This window comes from Hypanus sabinus, chromosome 22, assembly GCF_030144855.1.
Source record: "Hypanus sabinus isolate sHypSab1 chromosome 22, sHypSab1.hap1, whole genome shotgun sequence".
In the NCBI taxonomy this organism is placed as follows: domain Eukaryota; kingdom Metazoa; phylum Chordata; class Chondrichthyes; order Myliobatiformes; family Dasyatidae; genus Hypanus; species Hypanus sabinus.
Genome location: NC_082727.1, coordinates 46,667,172 through 46,694,927, shown reverse-complemented (window position 1 = coordinate 46,694,927; position 27,756 = coordinate 46,667,172). Strand labels below are relative to the sequence as shown.

Here is a 27,756-nt window from a genome sequence, read left to right as displayed (position 1 = left end):
GACAAGGTCCTCCTGAAGGTTTTGTCTCAGCATGTTATATTAAATATAACATAACAGATTTGAAATTATGTACTGCTCCAGCACTGTATTTGTTTTCTTTTAACCTTCAAAATTTCTCATCTGTATCAAGAATTTATGAACATCTGATCCAAATATTACTGTGACATGGCTCATCACAGACTTTTTTCTCTGGTAGTGAAGGAAGAATAACAGTGAATGATGTATTCATATATATTCTATAGAATTATTATCCATGTGACAGTGGAAACTTTCACTGCATATTTTGTGGTATTTGTCATCGGTATAGTTACAATATTTCCAACATTTTTAATAAAACCTTAGCATATTTTTTTTTCCTCAACGAAGGATTGTCTGAGATGCTCATTTTACAGTTTTATTTTATAGTCTTGAATTGTTGAGATGAGGCCTTAAATGCCGTGGTATTTTGTTATTCCATAATAACAGTATTAATATGGCAGTGAAGACCTAATCGGCTGTAAAATAATGCTGAAGAGTTTAAGTATATGCTGTTTGGCATTCAAAATGCTTTATTGATTAGAACACCACAGTCTGAGGTACAGAGAGCCTAAATATAGCGTGGCACTGAACAAGACACACAAAATGTTCCAAATACTAGGCAAGACAGGCAGCATCTTTGGGGGCTGGGGGAAATAGACTGTTGATGTTTTGAGCCTATACTCTTTATCAGGACTGGAAAGTAAAGGGGGGGGGCTTAGAATGAGAAGGTGGGGGAGAGGGAAGGAATATAAGCTGACAGGGGATATGTGAGTGAGCCTGGTTGAGCACATGTTTAAATACTCACTGATTTCAGAGGGGAGCTGAGAGGAGGAACATTGAACTCAATGGCCTACTTCTGCACCTACTGTCTATTGTCTATTGAAAGAAGCTGTAGAGGGTTGTAAATCTAGTCGGCTCCATCTTGGATACTAGCCTACAAAGTACGCAGGCTAACTTCAAGGAGTGGTGTCTCAGAAAGGCAATGTCCATTATTAAAGACCCTAGCATCCTAGGCATGCCTTTTTCTCATTGTTACCATCAGGTAGGAAGTACAGAAGCCTGAAGGCACACACTCAGTGGTTCAGGAACAGCTTCTTTCCCTCTGCCACCTGATTCCTAAATGGACATTGAACCCATGAATATTACTTCACTTCTTAACATTTTATAATTTTTGTTTATGCACTATTTTTAATCTATTCAATATACGAATACTGTAATTGGTTTACTTATTTATTTTTACTTTTTTTTTCTTCTCTATTATGTATCGCATTGAACTACTGCTGCTAAGTTAACAAATTTCACAACACATGCTGGTTATAAGAAACCTGATTCTGATCCTGATCTCACTGAACCTTTGAAGACAGGATTTAAAGTACTTTAAGGAAGGCATACCTTGAAGAGACTTCACAGTGGTGCAACAAATCGTAAACATGAGATTCTGCAGATGCTGGAAATCTTGAGCAAGACACAAACTGGTAGAGGAATCAACAAGTCAGGCAGCAGCTATGGAGGAGGCACTGATGCGGATAGGTTTTAGAATTTTATGAGCAGCATTGCTAAAAGCAATCTGACATGGAATTAAACTGTTTCCCAGTATTGCAACGGCACAACTGAAAGTGTCTATTGAAAGTATATAGTTTTCACAGATGGGGAAAGTTCAGAAATTGTAAACTAGCGAGCCATAGGTTATTAAATATCATCTGAATTAAGGAGTATATGGCCGGTGTAGGAAAATAATGCTGAGGTAAAAGAACAGTAGTTATCATATTGAAAGATGGAGGAAGTATAAGGGGCTGAATAGCTTATCCTATCAACCGTGGAATTGAGTTCAAGAGTCATAAGGTAATGTTACAGCTATATAAGACCTTGGTCAGTCCGCACTTGGAGTACTGTGCTCAGTTTTGGTCATCTCACAACAGAAAGAATGTGGATACAATAGAAAGAGTGCAGAGGAGACTTACAAGGATGTTGCCTAGATTAGAGAGCATGCCTTATGAGAATATGTTGAGTGAACTTGGTCCTTTCTCCTTGGAGGGATAGAGGATGAGAGGTGATCTGATAGATGTGTAGAAGATGATGAGAGGCATTGATCGTGTGGATAGTCAGAGGCTTTTTCCCAGGGCTGAAATGGCTCACATGAGGGAGCATAGGTGCTTGAAAGTAGGTACAGAGGAGATGTCAGAGGTAAGTTTTTCACACAGTGATGAATCCGTGCAATGCACTACTGGTGACGGTGGTGGAGGATGTTACAGTGGGTTCTTTGAAGAGACTCATAGATAGGTACATGGAGCTTAGAAAAATAGAGAGCTATGTGGTAGGGTACCGGTAATTCTAGGCAGTTTCTAGAGTAGGTTACATGGTCAGCTGAAGGGCCTGAAATGTGCCCTTCTATGTTCTATGTACTCCTACTTCTTGTTCTTATAGTCACTTTGATAACAATGTAGAAAAGATAATTAACAATTTACTCAAAATTGTAAGGTAAAAATAATTCGAGGGGTTGAGTACCTTGCTTTGCTGAAAACTATGGTGTTCCTATGAAATTTTATTTGAAATGTATGTCTGCAATTTGATATACTGTATAACTGAAAATTCAGAGGCAGAAATGCAACAACCTGGTAATTGATAGTGTCAATAATTCTGTGCATCATTAACATATACCATTCAAGGGAAGAAATAATTTCATACTGTGCTCTGTTACTTAATTATTTGAAGATTCACTAAACATTTTTGAACTACAAGAAGACAGGAACATTCATGCAGTAGTTTTCACAAGATTTCAAATTTTCAAAGTCCTTAACCACTTTGATCCAGTGAGGTACTTTTGAACTTTTACGTAGCTGTAATACTGGAATCATGGCAGCTCATTGGATTAAAGTTAAGTCTCATAAGCAACAATATAATAATGACTGGATCATCTGTTTCAGTCATATTGATTGCAGGCAAATTTTTCAGAAGTTTACTCCTACTTTTGAAATAATGTGTAAGGGATGCGAGGGCAACTGAATTCTTGATTTAATATGCCAGCTGAAAATTGGCTCCCTCTAATATGTTGCACTTCCACAGTATTGCAGTTGAGTGTCAGCCTAGAGTTGTGTTCAAGTCCTTTGAGTAGTACTTGAGCAAAAAAAATCCTCAGAAACAAGAATGCCATTTACTTGGCTGCGGTTGATGATTTAGATCAGGAATTTCTTATTGGTGTAAATCTGCTTATTTGGCTGCAACGGACTTTATTAGCAAAAGTTTTATTCAGAATTCATCAACCTTATTTATTCATGCAGGTTTATCAGATTTAAAGCTTCAGTTCATAATGAAAAAAGGTCGACTTTTTCTGAATAGTTGTGTTAGTAGTGATTGAAAATATAATTTTGGAAACATTTTAATACAGTTTAGTCAAACATTTATAATATGTTAGTGACTTTGTAATATCAATTGTAAAGCAATCCTTACTGACCTTTACAATTAGGCAAAATGTAGTAGAATTTAATTGGATCAACTCACAGTGTGATTCTTTGTTGACAATGCCTGAAAGGCAGTGAAGCATGCTATGGTTCCAGTGTGCTTTTGATGTCCACCATAACAAAGTTACTCGTCCTTGAAACCTTAATCTTTGCCTTTCTTGGTATTGTTTGTGTGTGCGTTTTTGTGCTCACTAGGGCAGTTTTCACTAGCCATGTATTTTAAGTAATGCCCAAATTCCACTCAGGTCTTTAAGTTGGAATTTGCAAAAAAATGCACTGCTCACCTGTGTGCCTAAACATTTGATTACCTTCTGTAGTCTACTGATGCCAATTTGCTGTTATGACTCAGCATCTAAGTCTATCCACATATTGTTAAGGACTTGGCACAAAGTTAAGCCGAGGAGTTTATTAGAATTATCTACCCATAAAGTAGCTGAAGAAAAACAAGCAAATTAAACCACATTCAGAAGCATTCAAGAACAATTAAAATGTTCAAAATTAAGATATATAATATTAAAAGTTAAACATGAAACCAAAAAAATCTGAATTCTCCAATAACATGAGAGATTTTGCAGATACTGGAAGTCCAGAGTAGTACACGCACAGTCAATGCTGTAGGATCTCAGCTGGTCAGGCAGCATCTGTGGCGATGAATAAGGAGTTGATGGTTTGGGTCAAGAACCTTCATTTTTCCCCTATACTTACCTAGCTTCTTGTGGCTGATTCTTTCCACTGGATTGAATGCATTTTTTGTGATAGGTATAACGTGTCACAGAAGAGACATAAAAGATGCTGGAATGAGAGCATCAAACAAACCTGATGTAGGATTTCAACGAAATGTTGAGAATTTCTTCCCTTCTATGGATGCTGCTTGACCCATTCAGTTTCTCCAGTGGATTGTTTGTTGTTCCTGACTTGTCGCAGGTTCAGCTAGAATATCCCCCAGCCTAAGTGCTAAGGAATTAGATAAAGGTGGATGGTTACAGTCTTTTTCCCTAGGGTAGGGCTGTCCAAAACTAAGAGGCAAATGTTTGAGGTGAGAGGAGAAATGACCTTGGGGATAACATTTACACACAGAAGGTGATGAGTATGAGGAATGAGTTGCCAGAAGAAATGGTTGAGGCAGGTATAATAGTATCACTTATGACTTACTTGAATAGTTACATGGAGGGGCAGATTTTAGAGGGATATGGGGTGAGCACAGGAACTTGGGACTATATAGGTGGACAGTGTGATCAGCATGGATTGCTTAGGCAGAAGGGCCTGTAGCCATGCTATATTTTTTTTCTTACTGATTCTATAAACTGTTGCAAGTTCGAGCTATAATGCTGGACTCCATGAGAGCACATTTGCAAAATAGCAAACAAGAAGCATGCATCAAGTTTGGGACTTCTGTATTTCAATGAACATCTCAAACTGTGGGGGGGGGGGGGGGATTTGTAATACAAGAAATAGCAGGCAGTTCTAAACAGAACTTCCCCCAACTAGTTTCAGACCAAGAATTAACAATCAAGGTCATAGGTTAAACAGGTGATCCAATCCATTGTTGTCCTTTAATCTAGCTGTGTTCCTTAGCTTTTCAACCTGATTTCAAGGATCTGGCATTTATCCGTTTTAAATAGATAGTGGCTCTCAGTGTTTTTCTTAATTTTAACATGATTTTGGAAATGCAAATTTTAAAAAAGTGCAGATTCCCGAATTCTGAAAGATAAAAAACAGAAAATGCTTTAATTATTCAGCAGTTAGGTAGCATCTAGATGCTGTTGATGGTACCTGACCTCCAGAATGTTTACAATGTCTTGTGCCTTTATTTTACATTATTGTAAATACTGGGTTTGATGATTGGATACCCGTCATCTGAATAAACTTTTTTTAAAAAAATGATTGTCCTTTGAAGGGGACAATGAACTTTTAAAGGAAGTAATTTACAATTCTTTGGAACTGTTGTTGATTTATTATTGTCATGTGTACCAAGGCGCAATGAAAAGACTTTGCTGTGCATGCCAGCCAGACAGATCATGCATACCTAATTCCATCAAGGCAGTAAAAGGAAATGTGGTCTTGCAAATACAGAGGAAATCAGAATCAGGTTTATTATCACTGGCATGTGGCATGAAATTTGTTAACTTAGCAGCAGCAGTTCAATGTAATCCATAATCTAGCAGAGAGAAAAAAAATAATAATAATGAATAAAAAGTAAATCAATTACGTATCAACATAGGTCAGGTAGACAAATAAAATGTAAGGGCTGCGATAAGGTAGATGAAGAGTTTATCTTTTAGTGTAGGAGAGCACCGTTCAAGAGTCTGATAGTGGGATAGAATCTCACCTCGAGTCCTGGTGGTATATGTTCTCAAGGTTTTGTATCTTGTAAGAGAGAATGGGAGAGGTGTTTGATATTGTTGGCTCCTCTCTACAGTATGTAAGTAAAGGTTCCTATTACTGGTGGTAAATTATGTTAATTATTACATATTTTGTTTTTACAGTGGGAGCAAATAATCCATCCCCCAGTTGTAGGATTTCCTCCACCAATTGGTATGGACTTCATTCCCATAGTTCCCCATATGCACGCTTCTTCCCGGCGGTCATCAAATAAGGGCTGGATGGATAAAAAGACTCCTGATTGCAAAGTAAGATATATTTATGTTTGACAGATTATGTTAGATATTGTAATGCCAACTTCATGATGTCTATGCTGGTAGTGAATAGTTGAGGAAAATAGCACCTATTTTGCATTTGATACAAGAATGAAAAATATTCTAAGTCTGAAATGTAAGGCCTGACACAAAGAGAGGATGTGGGCCAAATTTTATTGAATTTATTACTGTCAAGCACAGCATTTAAGAAAATGCAAATTTTTATTTTCACTTGTAGTGTTGGGGCTACTGAATTTCAGACAATAGTTCAGCTGCAATGATTCAGAAACAGACCATTACAATACTGAATTATTTGTATATTATCTCACATTATAATCATGCTTAGCAAATCAAAATTATTTAAGTCATCTTCTAATTTAAATTTTAGCACTTAATTTTCACATTGCCATGTTACATTGCTTAATTTGAACTATTGCATAATTCATATTTATACTATTAAATTCCTTCATACCTTTGATTTATAACTACAATTAGCAATTATATAGATTGTTAAATTTAGTAAAACATGCCAGAATATCATATAGATTGTCTAATTTAGTTAACCGTGTCTCACCATTACCAGGCAAATTTAACACCAAGCCATTATGGAGATACTTGGGTAAATGGCCAAAAGATTACTCAAGAGCACGGGTTTAAAAGGGAGAAAGTGAAACAAGGAGAGATACTGATGGAAGAGCCTATGGACTTGCATCTGAAGTGATGGCAGGCTATTATGAAGCAATAAAATATGGGGCAGTTACGCTACCAGAACTGCAGGAGTGTGACATTTTAGAATATTTTATGTTGCATCTGAGGAGGAAGAAGGCCTTGGAGGGACTTCACAATGAGGAATTAAATTTTTAGACTGGAGCAAGTTAGAACTGGATTGATGCAACCTGTAGAATCTGGTGTACATTAGAGAAAGAAACAATGTTTTGGAGGTTCTCAACTTTATTGTGTACAGTAGGCTGGCTAGGCTTGTGCATCAATGTAAAATATGTATGTTAACAAAGGTATGAATTAGATTTCCTACAGATGATCAACTGGTACACAGGAAGATGTAATGCTGGTGAAAATAAGATTGCTTTGCCTTGGCATAAATATAAGGTCTGAAATATGTCTCATGGTTATGTATAGCTACATACAGCAGTTGCAAGCAGATTGGGTTAGACTTGGGCATTCTTTGGGGGGAGGGCTGATAACGTGAATGCATCAATTTGAAGGTTAGTGGTGAATTTTGCACATTGTAATACTGTAGTCATTATCTATTTGAAAAAGTCAAGAAAACTAAAATTCAACAAGATTTTTTTGAAAGAGCAAAAATTTAAGATGACATATGGTTTTAATCAGAAGATGATTTGGATGAAAGTGAATAAATTACTGTATTTTTCAACCAATTCCAAAATAATTAATTATTTAATTTAATATTAAATAAATTGGTCTCTATTACAGAAAATAAAATAATCTTAAATCCACTTATAATTTAATATTGGAAAAATTTTATCCAGTAATGTTGGCCACTGAGTGCACCTGATCACAAATGAAGACATTTGTATAAATCAGAATTTTATTTGTCATTGTTACTTATGATCTTATGATTCAAGCTACTTTTAATTTTCAGTGCATTCTGTACTTGAGTCTTTAAGCTTGGCTCAGTTATCCATGTGCACAATCTTTCTCAGATTGAAGAATAACTGACATTATAATTGACAACAACTCTACTGGTTATTATATATTCATAATCACTTGTGTTGCACACAGGTATATTTCAATAATGCAATTGCTGTGGAATCAACCTGGGGAAAATCAGAGGATATGAATTTTTTCCATGGATATAAAAAGCCCATAATAAAAGCAAATCAAGTAGCAGTGGCACTATCAGCAGTAACCAAACCAACATCGTCGACAGGCTCCAGACCCTATCTCGTGGTAACACCTCAATCCAACAATGGTGAGATGCTGAATTAATGTAACCAATTGATCAGTCAGTTGTTAATTTTCATGTTATTCATCTTCTATTTTTTCTGCAAAATGGACCTTTTAACACATTTAATGAACCCTTCAAGAATACAAATACTGCAACCTTGTCATAAATGCATTTTCCAGTTTCTTTTTGAAGTGAAAGTTTAAAATTCTAATTTCTTTCATTCTTGCCAATTAGCACAATTATGTTACTTGATAGATATTGTGCAGACAAACATTGCTTGACATCTGTCCTTATTTTGGCCACCATAACAGTGAACTAATATGCTCTTAAACTTTTTGCCTTCTGTGACCTGGGTATTGTCAGATAGGTCTGCACTTGGGCCCACCCTGAACTGTGTTGAACTGTGAGGTTTGCCCATAAAGGCTAACTGTGTGAGGGTGGAAGATTTCCTCACCTGAAGGACATTGTTTACGGAGTCAGCCACAACCATAAGCATTTTTTGAGTTTATTTCATTCATCAATTCCACTAAATTTACGTAAATAAAGTCTTTTATTATGCTTCTTTTGAGGCCGAACAGATTGAATATCAGGCATTTCAATGTGAGATTTTCATCTTAAACCTCAGTTTCACAGCAGTCATGAGAACTTGAAGTCTACCTGTAGTTCTGGCGACTATAACCACAGTTATAAATATAAATGCTCCATATACAGCCTAGCCAAAACAACAAACTTGTACAAATCTAGTTTTTTTATATATATCCCAGCTTACTCTATTGTGTATATTTAAAGCATGGTGGGTGAAGCACAATTCCAAAGCTATATCTTTTGGTCCACTCTTCATTTCTCTGGATAAGCCCAGATCCAACAACACTCAAACAGTTAGGCATAAGAATCTAACACAAGAAATTAGACGAACAGATTTTGTGGCTTCTTGAACTATGTCATTCGATAAGATTTGAATTTGGCCTGAACTCCAGCTTCCTGCCTGTTACCTAGATCTCCCTCATAGTTCAAAAATTTGCCTATCTCTGTCTTGAATGATATCCGGAATCAACCTAATTGAACCTTCTTAAATACTCAGATTGTAACTGCCTTTCTAATTGGTTGCTGTTCCTAAATGTGAACATTTAATGTTTAATGCATGGGAATTCTCCTTACCCCTCTGTACAGCAACACTCTGTAATCCATTCTCCATTAAACATCATTCTGATCTTCCAAGCAAACTTTATATTTCCGCATAATATACAAATTCTGCCAGTTTTTTACCTGGGCGCTTATCCAATTCCTTTTGCAGATTATATAGCCTCTAAATTGAATTAGAAATAAAGACTTCTTGCACATTTTCACTGTACTTTCATAGTTCTGGCTGAGGTCTCACCCATTGGGCCCCACAATTCTGACATTCTTGCAGAAACTGGTTGAGAAAATGGTAAGAGAAACATCTATTGAGTGGGAACTTTGAAGGTATTATTGAGAAGAGGTACCAAATAAATAGGCAACTGAGTGTATGATCTTATGGAATGATGGAATGTGGTGGTTGTTCATGGTGTCGAATGATGACAGGGAATCTATGTAGGAAAGTTTTAAAAAGTGGGAAAAGCCATTGCACGGGGGCAGTTGCATTGGATCTCACTGTAGATCTCATCCACCTAGTTTGACGGAGCTGAGTTTGCATGCTAGGACAGACATGTCCCTATTTGACCAGGGTATGAGGGTCGTTGGCTACCTTCACCTGGTTTAGCTTGCCTGTACAGGGGTGTGGCCACCGTCACATGCAAGCAGCTACTTGGAGCCGTAGGTGAGAGCTGAGTGTCTGGTGGGGTCCAAAGGTAGTGAGCTGCCCCAGAATGGACATGACATGCCCCTACACCAGAGGTGCTACCTCTCCCTGACACCCTCATTCACCCAGCAGAATATGGTAGATGATCCAAATAGCCAATATGCAATAGCATATTGATGGTGCTGCAGTCCTGCAATTCTGGAGATAGTATTGCATAGTTTATTTTCACCCAAATTGGATAGTCAGAATGTTTTTTTTCCCCACAGAACCTGCTTACCTTCATCCAATGGAGTGTTAAGAGGCACCAGTACTTAAGTCAATACTGACTTGTGCTTTTTTTCAATCTGCAAAGATCAATTAAGCTTTTCTTTAATGTAATAACTATAAACAAAAACCTTTCTAAGCCCCACTTAACATGAGTATTTAAATAGGGCAAAAATCAACAGGCATTTTTTAAAATCATAACACATTCTTTCTACACTAAAAGCCAATAAATTACTAGATACTCGAGTTAAAAACTAGCAGCTATGGATCAGTGATCACTATTCCCGGGGAATCATAAACACTGACTGGAAGCAGGAAAATGTAATTCTCATAAAGGGTAATTACAGATTTATCAGCTTGACCTATGTAATAAGAAAACTAATATGATCAATAATCAAACAAAGCAGAGACCTTTCATAAAGATAACCACATAAATAACATGTAATATTGATGTTAAAAGGAGCAAACGTTTTAGGACAACCTTCAGTGTATTTTTTTAATGTAAAAGGAAGTACAATCTAAATCAAAAACCTTTAGCAGGGCATCTCCAGACCTTAAAGTACTATAAGCAACTAGTGCATAATTTGTAGGTAGCAACTTCTGGGGCAAGAAATATACATAAATTATTGAAAAGAGAAGATAAAAATGAACAGGCAGAATAATAGGGGAAAAATAAACTAAAATAGTTTATAATTTACTGGTTTTGATGTGCATAAGTTATCTAGAATGTAGACTTTTTACAAAGTAAATTCAGTTGGGTGAACACTTAGGATTATCAGTGGCAAATAAAGTTTAATTGAGAATGAAAAGTAGGATGCATATATATGTCACTAGTAGAAAGAATTTCTTTTTTTTTGAGGGGGTGTAGACTCTACTGGTAAGAGAGACTGCAGAGATTCACTGCTGATTACTTTAAGAACATTTGCCATCACAAGATGTTCTTGAAGTACATTGGTACTTCAACAATGTACTGATGAACACTATTCGTCAGTACAATTAACAGTGAATCTCTGCAAGTCTCTCTTCCACAATATTGTTACATGTGAAGTTCCGAGGATTAAACATACCAACAATGAAAAGTGTTATTTCCAAATGAGGATGATTTGTGATCTGAAGGGGTCTTGCAAGTGCTGTTCTCCATGTGTGCCTGCTGTTCTCACACTTGTAGAGTACTCGGATTCAGGAGGGCTTGACATGCATGTTAAAGGTGCAGATATGGGCAGTGATTAAACATTTCAGGTGGTGGACTGGGCTTGGTGTTGATCATTCTGGCTGCTTTTTCCTGAATGGTGCCAATATAGGTAGCAAAGCATACTTGTGAACATAAAAGCCTGGGATTTGGATTTCAGTCATTTGTGATGTGCTAGATAGAAGCTGCATTTTGCTTCTATGTCAAATTGAGTGTCATCCTAAAAGGAGATTTTGCTGAAATGGGAACATGGTCATGTGTGATTTTCTTTCACTTAATGTGTTCGAAAGTTTATTTGCTTGCGGATGGAAACAGCAGTCAACCACAGAGCCACTATCCCTCTCACTTACTGCCTGTTGGGAAACCAATTGGTGGTGTTAAAGAACTCTGCTTAGGAAAAGCAAAGGCAGAGGAAAGGTTTGCATTCATGATGAAACAGAAATTAAGGTGAAGAGATAAGTGATGATGCATTGGCTGATGGGACTCAAGCTATGTTGCCATCAGATCAAGGACTGTATTACAATCAAGCCCTGTGCCACAGCAATAATGAAGGTTATAAATTTCAGCACTGCATACAAAGTGATTCAACTTCTGTCTGGGCTGCAATTTGGTTAGAGAATAGCACTGGTAAATCAATGCAGGGGATCAATAAATATAAAATTTAATTCACATGTGGTTCCTGAGTTCTGCATGGCAAGATCACATTTCTTCCCCATTCTGATGGCTGATCTGAACAACAACTAAACCTCTTGACCATGTCTATATGCTTTTATGCATTGAGTCGGTGCCACATGATTGGCTGATCAGATATTTGCATTAATGAGTAGGTGTACCAAATAAAGTGACCACTGAGTGTAGACTATTTGGTTGTCTAATTCCATATAATTCTATTTTCTTATATTAATATTTCTCCAAAACATCTGTCCATCTTAGATCTAAAATCAACAATAAGAATAATTTGTATTTGCTCTTTATGCATAAGTTGCACAAAAGTAGGTTTGGTAAGCATTGGGAAGTATTTATTTTCATTTCCTGTTGAAGTCATAACCACTAGGAAGTTGGACATAGCACTTTACCCCAGTTTAGCTCTCATTTATCTGTCGTATTATGTGCATGTCATTAATGAACACTGATGGAAATAATTAATGGTGCCCATTATTTACATGCCATTAGTGGTTGGACCCCAAGTTATAACTCACAATGAAAAAAAAATGCCTGAGAACTTAGCAGGCCAGGTAGCATCTCTGGAAATGAATACAGTCGACATTTCGGCCCAGAATGTCGACTGTAAATCCTGCTAAAGGGTTCGGCCCAAAGCATTGACCATACTCTTTTCTATAGCTGTTGCCTGGCTTGCTGAGTTCCTCCAGCAGTTTGTGTGTTGCTTAGATTTCCAGCATTTGCAGATTTTCTCTTGTTTGCGAAAAATAAATACCTGTCAACAATAGTGATTAATGTGATTTTAAAATGTCCCCCATCAAAACGTTTTTATATTTTGTAACTGCCTTCCAAAGGAGCTCTTTAACAGTACTGACTCACTTTACACCTGAATGATGCATCATTTGCTCAGATGTATGTTTATGATCTTTAAGAGAGATTAGTAGAATGTTGCAAACAATAGTGATTCAATTTTCAGACACTGGCTTTAGTTAAAACCCTCCAAATAGTTAATTAGCATTTTGACTATTCTTTTCATTCTCATGTTCAGGCCAAAGGGTTCCTTCAGGGTTTAACTTCAGAAGAATATAAATGGATTATATTTTTGCAACTATAAGTACTGCAGGTGCTGTAAATCTGAAATCAAGCCACAAAATCTTAGGAATGCTTAAGAGGGTGGCATCTATGGTAAGGGATACAATAATTGTTTCAGGTCAAAGACTATCAGAACTGGAAAAGAGAGAAAACAGATTAGATTTTAGTTGCAGAGTGTGTGGGGGTAAGGGGATGGATAGGACAAAGGGAATAGCTAGGATTGTTTTAATAGTATTCTGTCTATGCTGCTCTTTCTCTTTGGCCATCAGAGAGAAAGGGAAAAAAACACAAATAAGTAAAAACTGAATTGCAGGTCAGAGAACTGATGCCAAAAGGAGAATACTAGAAATGCTTAGTAGATCAGCTGTTGTTCATGGAGACAGTAAAACTAGGTTAAGGTAACCTTTCTGCAGAAATGGGCAGTTCTCATGCAAACAGAAAAGAACATTTACCTAAAATTGTTGAATTTGATTTTTAAGTCCCAAAGGCTGCAATGAGAGGCATAGACAGATAAAGCTGGGAAACAGGCTCTTTTATTTCATTTGATTCCTTGCCAACTATTAACCAGCCATGTACATTAATCCTGCATTAATCACATTTTCTCTATGTTCTTAAAAATTTCTTTTGGCTTCATTGGAAAATGCAAGAGGTACAGACAGAGAAGATAGGGTGGGAGTAGGATGGAGAATTAATGTTACAGGCAAATGAAAGCCCAAGGCTGTCTTGGTAATCTGCATGAAATCATTCTTCAAAATGCTCTCCCAATCTAAGTTTGGTTTGTCTAGCATAGAGAAGACCACACCATCAAACTAAATGCAAAGAATGGAAGAAGCACGATTGAATTACTGCTTCACTACAGTTGACTGCCTGTGTCCTTGAATAGTGAAAAAGGACACGATAAGAGTAGCTGTATCTTTTCTGCTGCAAAGGAAAGTGCTTTAAGAAGGGGAGTGATTGATGGAGATCGAGAATCAGATCAGTGAGACATGAAGAGAATAATGTAATTTGAAAGGAAAGGGTCTTGAAGATTGCCCAGTTTTAGTCTTGTTGAAAGTGGCAGAAAGTACAAAGAATGATCTGTTGAATGTACAAGTTGGTGATGTGGAAATTGAGGACATGGGGAGCTGAAATTTTGCTCTGGTCAGGAGTAGAGAGTTTAGAGTGTAAGAGCAGGAAATGAGTAAGCTACAGTCAAAGGCTTTGTTAGCTATGATAGATAGGAATCCCTGATTCAAGAAGCAGGAAGATGTATTGGAGGAATCTGTGTGGAAGATGGTGTTGATAAGGTGGAGATGGAAGAACAAAGAATTATGAGGAAATGTCTGTACGCTGACATTTGTCTTTGGAAAGAAAGAGGTCAATTTGCCAATTACAAAAACACCACCCTTGTCAGCAGGGCTAGTCCTAGTGAACAGAGTGCTTCAAGTTCAGAGGTTGTAAGTTAGTGTGAGTAAGGGAAATGGAAGAAATTGAGCCAGCCAACACCACAATGGAATTTAGTGATGTATAGACCTGCAGCAAGGATTCCCAACCTTTTTTAATGCGATAAACACCTACCATTAACCAAGGGGTCCATGGACTCCACATTGGGAACCTCTAACCTACATAATGTGAGAAGGCTCCAAGGATTCAGGAATTCTAGGGATGTGAGAAAGTCTGGGGCGAAGGTTTTGGTTGAAGAAGTGGGCATTGAGATGAAGCTGGTGGGGAAAAATGGATCAACGGCATTTCAGGCTTAGAATACAATTAGAATTAGATATGTGGTAAAACTGTTGTCTCTGCTCAGCACTGATCATTTGGGATAATGGGATTACTCTTTACATCAACTTCTGTTCTCCTTTTACTTTTGTCTTTTCACAAAGGGACGGAGCAGCAAGTTCACGATTCACTTGTGAACTGGACATCTGAAATTGCTGGTTGCCCTATACCAATGATTTTCCCATCTATGGGCTGAAGCATAGAATAGGAAGTCCACTCATCAAGAAAAGATATGAAAATCAGATATGAATTTGAACTCGTGATTAGCTTGTTGTCTGTTCATCAATGGAACTAGGTTAGGAAATTCACTACACAATTCTTAAATAAATGAAGCTCGCACTTTATTGTCTCTGCGCAAACAATGTCTAACTATGTTAACCCCAGCCCAACAACTTGGAACATGAATTCCATCATTCCCTTTGTACCAATACTCACTTAGACAACTTTTTATATTTATTATACCAAAATAGGGGATCTCTTATAGCCAGATGATTGATCTTTTCTTCTCTCAGTCCCTAGCGTGGCGGCTTTTCCTTGTGATGGTGAATCTTTGGAGTAATTGCTACCTTGTATTCAAAATTCTCTGTTTTTAAATTACCATTTCAAATGTTGCAATTTCAGTGTTATTGGCTATGGTTTATCTGATTGACTGACCTATCATACCTTCCCATTGGATGTAGTCCAAAGGCTATACAACTTCATGCCTCAGATTGCTTCTTTAGTTCCCTTTGATTTTGGTCCACATCTGTCAAACAGATTACTGAGACAAGGAGATTACTTCTGCAGACCTGCCATTCTGCACAATATACAGCGTATCTGAGAATGATCTCAGGTTTAGCAAGCCCATTGCAAGAACTCTGTGTCCACGTGCAATTGCTCTGCTTAGATTAACCTAGGACAAGAATCAGTTCACAAACAGTTCACGAGATGGAGATTACAGAGCACCTTCACAAAATTGGAGCCTCTCTCTGCTTCAAGCACATAGCAAGAATAAAAATGATTGGTGTATCTGATTCCATCGATCTCAAACCATTTGAATTTGATGTTTTCTTCCATATTGTAATTCCTCCATGGCCAACAAGCTTTAGGCTTTTAAGCCCCTTAAAATTATTGTGTCACTCAGTGTGAACATACAATGATGGGTAATTGACTTTCCTTTCATAGCTTGGTGGGTAATTGAAACCTCCATTTCTTTGAATTCCCTTAGCTTTAAACTCTTTAAATTTTCTTTGAATTTTCTCAAAGCCTGAGTAAGCCCATTTATCCAGGATAAAAAAATACTAAAGAGTTATACTATCAAGTCAGAAAACTTCATCTTACCTTGATATTAAATGCCTGATGCTGAGTCTGAGACTGTATGTCATGATAGTACATTATCTGGCTAGAGACAACAGATTCTCAGCAGCTGCCTAATTTTTAATTGGCATAAGCACGTAAGAAATTAGGAGGAGGAGCAGGCCACCATCCTGGCTCAGGTGAAACTCTAGCAAGGTACAGTTCCTTCCTGTTCTAAAACTGGTGGCAGTGTCTCACTAAATGAAACCTCTCTCTTTCACACTATTGTTACGTATCCCGTGACTGGATAACTTACCAGCAAAGATAGAGAGGTCCGTTGGAGTCTGATGGCACTATTTTCAAACGTTTTTATTCATAAAGGGGAGCACAAAGGTAAGGTTAATACAAACATTCAGATCATATACGTCGGCAAAACTCAATCTAAAGTGGGGGTATAGCAATAATCATCGTTAAGAAATAATCTCGACTGTTGTCTAGGGGATAATATATTGTCCGTTGGAAATATAAAAGTCACTCAGAAGTCTGCAGGCCTTTTGGGGAATCGCTGGGTTTCACATGTTTTAGAGGGATCGGTGAGAAACGGAAAAAAAAAACTTGCCCGGGTCTTTATGAAGCAACTCCATTCAATCAGGGGAGCGTTGTTTCCCCGTTGTTAGTTCGAAGTCCTTCTCGGTATTATCAGCCACCCGCTCCCCAGGCAAAGGAGTTAGGAGCGCACATGGCTTTGAATGGCTTCCAGCTAGCACGGGTGCGCTGAACGATGGTGTCCTTCTGGTGCGTCGCTGGGGTACCGCCTCCTGCAGTCCCCTTTTATCTTGACTTGCAGAGTTGTAGATGTCCATCAAAGTAGGGTGATGCAATCCCCACCCCCACATTGCCCGAGGGTGTCCATATCCATGGTAGCTGTCACGTAGCAGGGACATGCACGTCACACAGGTGTCTCTAAGAACAATGGCCAAAACTGTTGCATTGTCTCTCACTTCCTGGGTCCGAGACCCGAATTAATAGCGATCTTGCGATTCTCCGGAAGGAGGGGGCTGCTCCCGCCCCTTTGGCCCCTCAGAGCTGTGGTACATTCATAACACTATTCTTCAAGCAATCTTACCTCCATATCAGTTTTATGTGGTGTAGTAATAACCTTTGAGCTGTTTAAATGCCAAGAGCCAAATTGATACCTAATAAAACAGGATCTCTTATTCATCTCCTTTATTGTTAATCCAGTTATGGACCATAATGACTGGAGCCTTCCTTTCTCTTTTAACTTTCCTGCTTAAATATCATAGCAAATTGTTCCCCTAATTTTGAATTCCTGAAGTACTACATTTTGCTAAATGACTTCATATTTCCCTTAAAGCAGGAGTTCCCAACCTTTTTATGGCATGGACCCCTATCATTAACTGAGGGGTCTGTGGACTCCATTTGGAACTCCTGCTTTAGAGGATTTCTTAATCCAAGATACAGTATTCAGCATTCTGTCTATCCTTATACCAACCTCTAGTGTTTTTCTCAATATTAGAAAATACATTTGGTTGTGTTTTCAGTGGATCATGATTCTCTGTTATCTGCTCACAGCCACCCCATTAAATTTCCCCCTTCTGTTAACAAGGTGTGACAGATCTGGAGCAAACAAGTCAGATGCTCTTTTGACTTTGTGTTGAAATATCTCCAATTCACACCCCTGTACTACACATATCATAATCTGCTCTATTACTCTACATTGTTTATATTTCATTTTTGAACTTATTACAAAAGATATTTTAAATCAAATGTAGTAATTTTCATTAAGAGCTATAATTGGGCAATTTAAATACTGCCTCAGACTTGAACAGTCAATGGCAAGTATTGCAAGCACAGACCTTAATTTCCTTTACCCTCTGCATTGAGTTACCAGTGTTTTGTTTCAAGATATCCTGCTTTTGAAATCACTCTGGAAACTTATCTGGAGTCCATTAATAAATTATGTTTCCTAGCCTATTATTCAGTAATTATAGACCTGATTAGAAGAAGTGTATGTAGGAATTTATTTTCGTATTTTTGTCTATGGCTTTTAAGAAAAAGGTAAATTAAACTTGGTAAGAAAATAATTGAAAGAAGGCAGTGAACTAAGTAGGGCACCACACCAAATAATTGACAGAAAATTCCTTAGAGTGTTGGTTGGAATACTCAATTTACCATTAATTTATTATATTTGTGTGTATTTTACTTGCAAAACCAATGAATGTGTTTACTGTTTTGTTATTGAGTTAATGCACTAAAACAAATGTTGGCTTGCTTGATTGCACAGTTTGTGTAGAAATTTGCATTACAATAATAGTTCTCCCATTAAAATACAAATAATAAAATATTTTTTGGAAATGCACTCATTGCTTTATATAGTTAAGAGACTAGAATGAATTACAGAGCTTCTTATGCTATATTTGATATCCTTGGGGTATTTCAAAATGCTTCATTGCCAAACTAAATCAGATTTGTGGATTATCATAGGATTTTATGTATTCTCGTAGAAGTTTTTTGTTTCTTTTGTAATTCAGCAGTAAAGAATAAGAATGGAATGCTAAATAATAATAAACATATAAATCATTGTCATTGGCTCTGTGTCAAATGGATGATTAGAATTTGGTAGAATGGGATTTATAATTTGATATTATGATAATAAACTAGTCAAAGTTTAGTTCCCAAGATTTTGAATTCAGCTACATGTGGAAAATGTATTTAAAATGTTAACTCAATACAATCTTAGTTCTGTTTGTACGTTCTTCCTGGACCCACCCATTCTCAGTACTGTCAGATTCTACCCTTTGTTACCCGAGTATTAACTCAGATGTGGCTCTTGAAATAATCATGTACCATTGTAGTTAGTGCCTCAGCAGAATGAGATAGTTCTAGTTGTCTACCTCCCATCCAAAGTGTGTAGGTGGCTCCTACAGTAGAACATTATTTAACATTGATCCAAATGCTCACGCCACTTGGAGGTTTCAGAACATCACATTTCCAGTACAACAATAGAGCTGCAGATAGAACTGATGAACCTGCTGCCCATATTTGACAGAAAAGTGACCCAGGAGATACTGTGTATGTCATGTCGTGTTATCATTCCCAAGTTGTAATGCAGTCTGGCAGTACAACTCAGAGCAAGGATGAGTATGATAATTACATTATGTTTGTCCACTTTTTCAAACTAGATTGTAGCATCATTTCACCACCAAGCCTATCTTCCAGAAGTCAAAGATGTACCTTCTCCCTGTACCATCCTCTCCCAGAATCTCAATGATATGCAACAATCTTCCAATCATTTCAATTACACAGTTAATATCAGACTGGTTATTTGATACTATTGGAAAAAGGTCCAGAATATCTCTTCAACAGTTCTTCAGGGCAATATTCTAGGCCCAGTCATTTTCAGCTGATTCTTCCATGAATTTTGCTCAATCATGAGGTTGAAGGTAGGAGTATTTGCTGATGGCTGACAGTGGGCACTGTGCTGGTAGTTACCAAAGCATCACTATTAATGCTGTGGTCTGAAGTACAAACCAACTACCCATCTGAAACCTCTTCATTATCCCGGATTGTGACTGAATATTCACTGTTTGTCTGGGAAAAGTGCAGTTCTAACAACAATCAAGAAGCTCAACACAGCCTGGGACAAAAGTCCATTTGAATGGCACTATAAGCAGAACCCTGAATTATCATTTTCCCCAATTGCCTCAGCTACAAATTGCACACCACTAGCTCACTAAAGCTTATTTAAGATCATCCCCCCAACTTGAAAAAGATATCTTTTGGATAGGTGAACAGTAGGTACATAAGGATGCCATCAACTGCATGCTGTCCATAAAGTTACTTAGCATTATGAACACAAGAAATAAATTTCTGGTTCATCAATATCCCACGATCAGAATTCTATAATAAAGCTATCTTCATCACAGCTGTTGCATTTATTTGTGGCCTGCCATGTTTTCTTAAGAGAGGGCATAAAGTACAAGATTTTGCCAATAACATCCACATTTCATAAGTGTGAAAAAAATCTTTCTACTGCCTTCTAAATTTCCATAAGCATTTCTAATATTACTTGGCAGTAACCCCTGAAAATTTCACTCCTCTGCTGGTTAATTTCGCATTAGAGACAATTCCAGTCTTCTGCTCTCCATGCTTTGTAACTATCACTCAGTCTTGTTCAACAGGAAAGTTGTCTAAAAATCAGAAAAGGAGAAATCTTTCTTCATGTTTGGTGCACTGTGTCCTGAGAGGCAGCTTGCCCGTTTTGTGGGATGAAATTAGCGTAATTTTCATGACCCTCAATAGAGCTAGGAGAGAGTGGCCTCTAGAATAGCCCTGGGTCAGTGATGATCACTGCAGCATCCCCACCCCCATCTCCTATTTCCTTCCCAGACCAGTATCAAGTTTTAATGGTAACTTGCTGCATTGTATGGATATGGCAAGGAAGGCAATGGCATTATGGTTTAGTATCTAACTTCGAAGAATAAAACTAATTGAATGATAAAGACAGGAGTCCAGGAGAATGATTCATTTTTACTTTAGTGAGGTGTGGCCTTCTGATGTGGTGGCATAATGACGTATATCATTCATGTACTTTAAACATAATCTGTACTGAATTATATAAACAACAAAAGTGCTCAAACAAAATTTCCAATATTTCTCAAATATTACTGAAATATTAAACACTTAACAAAAGATACCCGAATTTCAGGGAAAGATTGAACTATTGCATTGGATCTCGTTGATGGCTAGCTTGCAGTTCGATACAACAGCACCAGCAAGTACCAATGTGTGAGTCAACGTGTTCTTTGCTTTTGAATCTGTACATGACAGTGCACAAGTATAGAATTGAGGTGTTCTGACACAAACTGAGCAGAAAAGCCAAATGTAGAAAAGTGTGAACAGTTGACATTTTGGGCTGAGAACCCTCATTAGAACTGATGAAGGGTCTTAACCCAAAACGTCAACTGTTTACACTTTTCCTTAGATGCTGCCTGGCCTGCTGAGTTCCTCCGGCATTTTGTGTGTATTACAGTGAGTTCCAGCATCCGCAGATTTTCTCTTATTTGAGAAAGAACAAATATATGGTTCTTGTCTGGCTCCTTAGCTTTGCATCTAGAGTGGTCCTAGATTTCATTAAAAAGCTAAGTGAAAGTAAGTTGCTTTTTTATTTTAATAAATATTTGCTTTAATTAATTTACATGTGGTTTTAAATTAATTTATTTCTTTTACATGGAATGATTTACAACAGTTTGTCAATAGCTCTAATTCTTGGAGTGGAAAGTAGTTCCGGCCAGCTCAAGTGGTTCATGCACAAGGTCTTATTTTTTCCATTTGGAGCACAGTTGCAGCTTACCACGTTTTGCAATACCACTCATAATGGCTGCAACATTAAGGCACACAGGATGTCGAGAGCCAAGCATGTGTAAAGGATAGGTATAAGTGTGGGTATCTGGCAAGAGGTGACCATAATGCATTACCTGGCCCATTTGTATTTTCACTTTGGTCACATAGGATGCTTGTTTGCTAATACTTCTGACCTAACATACAGTCTGCTCAAATAGAGTTTAATCTTTTTTGAGGCATAAGATGGAGCAACTTTATATAGGGTATCTTATCTTAGTACCCAAATGCCACCTGGAAAAAAAATAAACAAACTCTAATTCATACATCTTTGCTTCAACCCGAAAGCACAGGTTGTAACTTGCGCTGTATAAATTCAACTTTACTTCTCTGTGAAAGTACTGAAAAGAGGTGGAGGGGTAACTAGGCCTTGGGTCTTGGCCCCAGAATTCTCTGCTTTCCCTTTGATAGTTTCCCACTGTTGGCAACAACATCTCCTCCACAATCTCCATCAGCACAGGTGCACCACAAGACCGTACACTTAGCCCCCTGCTCTACTCGCTTTACACGTGTGAATGTGAGGCTAAGCACAGGTCCAATGCCAAATTCATGTTTGCCAAGGACACCACTGTTGTAGCCCGAATCAGCATATCGGAAGGAGATTGGAAATCAGGCTGTGTGGTGCCATAACAACAACCTCTTCCTCCATGTCAGCAAGGCCAAGGAGCTGATTATTCACATCAGGTGGGGGAAACTAGAGGCCCATGAGCCAGTCCTCATTGAAGGATCAGAGGTGGAGAGGGTCAGTAATTTTACATTCCTCTCTGTTATCTTTGCAGGGGACCTGACCTGGGCCCAGCATGTAAAGGCAATTATAAAGAAAGCACAGCACCACCTCTACTTCCTTAGGAGCTTGCGAAGATTCGGCATGACATCTAAAACTTCGACAAAATTTTATAGATGTGTGGTGCAGAATATATTGACTTGCTGCATTACATCCTGGTATGGATACACCAATGCCCTTAAATAGAAAATCCTACAAAAATAGTAGATATGGCTCAGTCCATCACAGTTAAAACCCTCCCCACCATTGAGCACATCTACACGAAGTGTTGTTGCTGGAAAGCAGCATCCATCATCAGGGACACCTACCACACAGGTGATGCTCTCTTCTTGCTGCCATCAAAACTCACACCACCAGGTTCAGGAACAGTTATTACCCCTCAGCCATCAGGCTCTTGAACCGAAGGGGATAACTTTAGTCAGTTTCACTTGCCCATCATTGAAAGGTACTCACAACCTATGGATGGACTCACTTTCAAGGATTCTTCACCTCATGTTCTTGATAATTTTTGTTTGTTTATTTGTTTATTATTTTTTATATTTGCAGTTGTTTGCATTTTCAGGGTTGTAAATGTACTTTTATAATATGTCTGCTTTGAATTTTGAAGGGTGAAGGAAGATTAATAGTGCTGCATAAAATTGTGCTACAATTACAGAAGTATGAATTGGGAGGCCTTTCTGTCTTTGTAAAAGATCAGTAACATAAAGGCATAGAGTTGATGTTGATGGTAGTAGGGTTAACGGGGAATTGAGTACAGTGGAGTTCTTGAACTTGTTTTAAAGTGTTACGAACCCCGTAACTGGGTCACTTACCAGCAAAGATAGAGACATCCGTTGAAGTCTGATGATACGATTTTTAACAGTATTTATTAGTAAAAATACACAAAAATAATATCAATGCAAACATACAGATAATATACGTCGTCAATACTAAATCTTAAAGTGCGTGTATAATAATAATCAATAAGAAATAAGCTCTAGCGTTGTCTAGGGGATAATGTATTGTCCGATGGAAATATAAAAGTCACTCAGTTCATGCAGGCTGCAGCCTTTGGGGACCGCTGTGTGGCAATGGTTGGAGAGAGAGAGAGATTTTGAGAAACTTGCCAATTTTCCTTTTATGATTTCGATCCGTCGGAGTCTTGTTGGTGTGGCCGTTTACTTGTGGCCTCTCCCTTTAGCTAAGCCATTCTTCCGTGGTGAGCCCGTCAATCCCAGGCAAGGGAAGAACGCACACGAGCCCCCCACTGGCTGTCGGTATTAAATGCTGTCACGGGATTTCTAGCGTTTCTCCTGGTGCGTCTAAAGGGGTTGTTCCCCAGACCCTCTTTTATCCTTACTCACAGGGTCTCAGATGTCAATCAGGTTGGGATGATGCAATCCCTCAACCAGCCCACTCTGGTCGTTTCCTGAGGGGCTTCAATGAATAGTACAGTACTCAATATACAATTCCGTCTCCAAGAGACAATGGCCATTATCAGTGGCTTTGTTTCGCTGAGGCCAGGACACATTCCAAACCTTGTGGATTCTCTCTTATTTCCTGGGCCCCAGACCCAAATTAATAGCGATCTTGCAATTTTCACAAAGGAGGGGGCGACTTTGTACCCTTCGGCCCGTCAGAGTTGTGGCACATTCGTAACAAAAGTTTATGCAGGCAAAATCTCTGAGTGTGCTTATAAATTATCTGTGCATGTACTGGGATTGTCTAACACAAAAGCCTACAGAGCTGTTGTTGGTATAAGTAGTTTGTATTTGGTTGGCATAGACAAAGGATTGAATGGCCACTTTGTCTTAAATTTTTTTGATCATATGAATGTATCAAACAGAGTGTGACAAAAATTTGATGTTCCCTGTAGCTGTTTAGGAATTGGAGCTAGGAATTGGAGGTTAGTTTCCCTTACAATTATTACCTTATTAATTTTTTTACAATTATTATTATTATCACTTTAAATTGTAATCCATTGCTTTTTTTTGGAACTTCATCTTTGTTCTATAATTTAATTTTAGATAAGTTTTTAGATCTATAACTTCCCTATGGCTTTCTATCATATATGTCAATTGTACAGCTTTTAATATATCATCTTGTACGTATCAGATGCCAAGAGGGACAGAGAATAATGACTAACCCAGATGTGACAGGAGAAATGTGATTAAAGGCCAAAAAAAAGAAATAAACTGAAAACAAAATAGGGCTGCAGTATATTAGTATATACTGTATAGTGTAAAGTTGATTTTGGGTCAGTATGTACACACAAAATGATGTTGCTTCAAAATTAATTTCCTGAGGATCTATTGCTTTTGGGTGAAGCATGCATATTACTTTGTACCTTATCTTGTTTATTCAAAAGAAATGATATATTGGAGTGAGTAAAATCACCCAGATGGTGTTGAATAACAACAGATGCAAGAGGTGCAAAAATCTAAAATCCAGATTGCAGCAGGTACAAAGCACAGGTGTGAGCAAAGGTGGATAAATAATGATTGAGAATCATTTCTCTTGCTACTGTGCATAACAAGAAGAGTGAGAATCCAAACTCAAGGTGTTTGTATCAGACTTAAAAGATGTTAACTTTTGAGCTTAAATCTATGACCCTTCAAAATTTGTGAATATATTTTTAGATTGCTTTTGGTGCTTCATTTCTCACCAGGCTGGAACAATATCTAGGCATTTTTGCATTCAATTAGCTTAAATGCACTAAGTGAAATAGAGTCCCATTCAATTACCGTGTGCTGCTTTTGAATAAGTTGGCATTTGGTGCATTTTGTCCCATCAGTTCCTTAATTCAGAATTAAATTGATAGTGATGATAAATGTGTAATAATAGACTGAATTTTAACATGTCAATGACTGAGCTAGTTCCCAGATGATTTAATCAGCTGTGAAGTTAACTCAAGCAAGATTTTGAATATTTTTAATATTCTTCATAGATATATATTGTATTATTCAGCAGAATAAGAATAATAAGTATTTTATAATAAGAAGATTAAGAACCAATCCAAAATAAGCAAAACAAATTTGTTAACTTATAAATCAAATAAGACAGATGTTTAGCTCTAGTAATGAAAGATTCCTACTTTTGTTTATTCCTGCAGAGTGAAATATTACATATTTGACTATAACTAAAGATTACTTATTCTGACAAATAAACTCATCTCTGAATAGAAATGTGACAGTTTGGTAGGTGTTTTTTTATGATCACTTCTTGAATAAAGGCACTCAAAGCTCTTGGTATCAAGCAAACAAACTAATACAAAATTGGGGAATGTCTGAAATAAAACATAACCCCCCCCCCCACTGAAATAAAAATCGCAGGATATTCAGCAGGTCAGGCAGAGTCTATGAGTCTGTGGAGAGAGAAAAACAGAATCAATGTTTTAGTTTGATAATCTATCAACCTTTTTTTTGATTATCTCTTGTTATGTGTCATGTTTCTAGCATGTGGATCCTTTTTCAAAATATATTTTATTTATAAAGATACTGCATGTATATAATATCAAATATTCAAGTCAACATTTTTATTACTATCCCATAATTATAAGTTTTAATAATTCTAATTGTCTAACATTAACATTATGTCATTTATTACAGTCCTTAAGCAATTGGGTACTACAATTTTACACAGGTTCCATCCACAATCTATACAACGATGGGGATCCTTCCTCAAAGAACTTATTAAGTTCCTCACCACATCATTCTGAACCTTAGAACCAATTTCAAACTGAGTTGTTGTCATCTTTCCACTCTGCTGCCGTTCTATGTAAACATTTAGTGCAAAGATGACCAACTAGATTTTGATATTGATAACTCTTAAATGATCAGGTGATTGTTAATGCTCGCCATCCTTTTCTTCTCTTGCTTTTTTACCAATGACATCAAATATCTTTGTAGATAGCAGTTACTGATAACTTAATACCTTCTGAGTCATTCTTGTCAATGATGTAAATTATCTGAGATGAATTTTAAAAATAATCTTCTAAAATCATAATAAATTGCAAATTATACTTGACAATAATCTTCTATAGTGCCATTGACAATAGAATGCATTATCATAAATGTCAGTTAAAACAATTGGCATGTAGACAATATTGGTCTTATCACATAATGACTAACACATAACAATTTTGCTCCATTTTGAACTGGATTTTTATAACATTTCATTGGCTTTGCATGAAATTACTGCTCTGTGTAATTTTTTCATGAATATTTTGTATATTAAATGTAAAAAAAATCAAGTGAGTCAAGTTAGTAGGATATCATGACAACATCCCAGAAGGTTGTTCCGTAGCATGATAGAATGCCTATTTGTGATTTTAGCTTTTGTGTTATGTGTTCCCAGTTATACTGTCAGTTTGTTGTTCCAAATGGAGAAATAATGAAAATTAGATAGTGGGGCTGTTAGACTATTCTCTGGTGCTTCTAGCAGCTGGTTAAAATGTGAAAATGGACCTGAAATCAGATAGTTTGCAGTGTCCCCTTAGCTTGATTCTGCCATTTGGTGTCTTTGTTATAATTTAGGGAAAATTGGAACCTGGACAAGATTTTATTGGAAAAGTACACTTAATGATCTGATATGTGGATGGAATTATTCTTACAGACAGACAGACATACTTTATTGATCCTGAGGGAAATTGGGTTTCGTTACAGCCGCACCAACTAAGAATAGTGAAGAAATATAGCAATATAAAACCATAAATAATTAAATAATAATAAGTTAATCATGCCAAGTGGAAATAAGTCCAGGACCAGCCTATTGGCTCAGGGTGCCTGACACTCCAAGGGAGGAGTTGTAAAGTTTGATGGTCACCGGTAGGAATGACTTCCTATGACGCTCAGTGTTACATCCCAGTGGAATGAGTCTCTGGCTGAATGTACTCCTGTGCCTAACCAATACATTATGGAGTGGATGGAAGTCATTGTCCAAGATGGCATGCAACTTGGACAGCATCTTCTTTTCAGACACCACCGTCAGAGAGTCCAGTTCCACCCCCACAAATATCACTGGCCTTACAAATGTGTTTGTTGATTCTGTTTGTGTCCGCTACCCTCAGCCTGCTGCCCCAGCACATAACAACAAACATGATAGCAGTGGCCACCACAGCCTCGTAGAACATCCTCAGCTAATTAGTAAATTAGCTACTTTCATTGATTTCCTTCAGTTTGGAAGAAAATCAACATGTTTTTTTTTGTTTTAGAGGCAGTTGGTTATTTGTTTACCAGTTACTTAAGTACAAAACACTTCAGCCAAATTTATTAAGTGTCAGGGTAAATTTCCAGCTGTGTGCACTAGATGCAGAACCTCCTGATTGTGAATATCAGAAATTACGCAGTGCATTACACTGATTATTGAAAAATTTGCTGGTAAATTATCAACTCTGATTTTTGTGACAATGCACTGTGTGGCTGCTAGAATTATAAGTTTACAGCCCTTTAGATTTCTCCATCCCCATATCCCCATAACTTACCCATCACTTAATTCTCATCGTTTTCTTTGAGAT

At 37.4% G+C, this 27,756-nt stretch overlaps 1 protein-coding gene across 2 annotated transcripts in view; it reads left to right on the top strand.

Moving 5' to 3' along the window:
* Window positions 1-27,756, top strand: part of tcerg1l (transcription elongation regulator 1 like) — a 578,623-nt gene that overhangs the window by 5,184 nt on the left and 545,683 nt on the right. For both annotated transcript variants that reach the window (XM_059947663.1, XM_059947664.1), the window contains exons 3-4: window positions 5,963-6,106; window positions 7,874-8,063. In XM_059947663.1, the coding sequence (XP_059803646.1) occupies window positions 5,963-6,106; window positions 7,874-8,063 (334 nt within the window). The remainder of the gene's footprint in view (window positions 1-5,962; window positions 6,107-7,873; window positions 8,064-27,756) is intronic.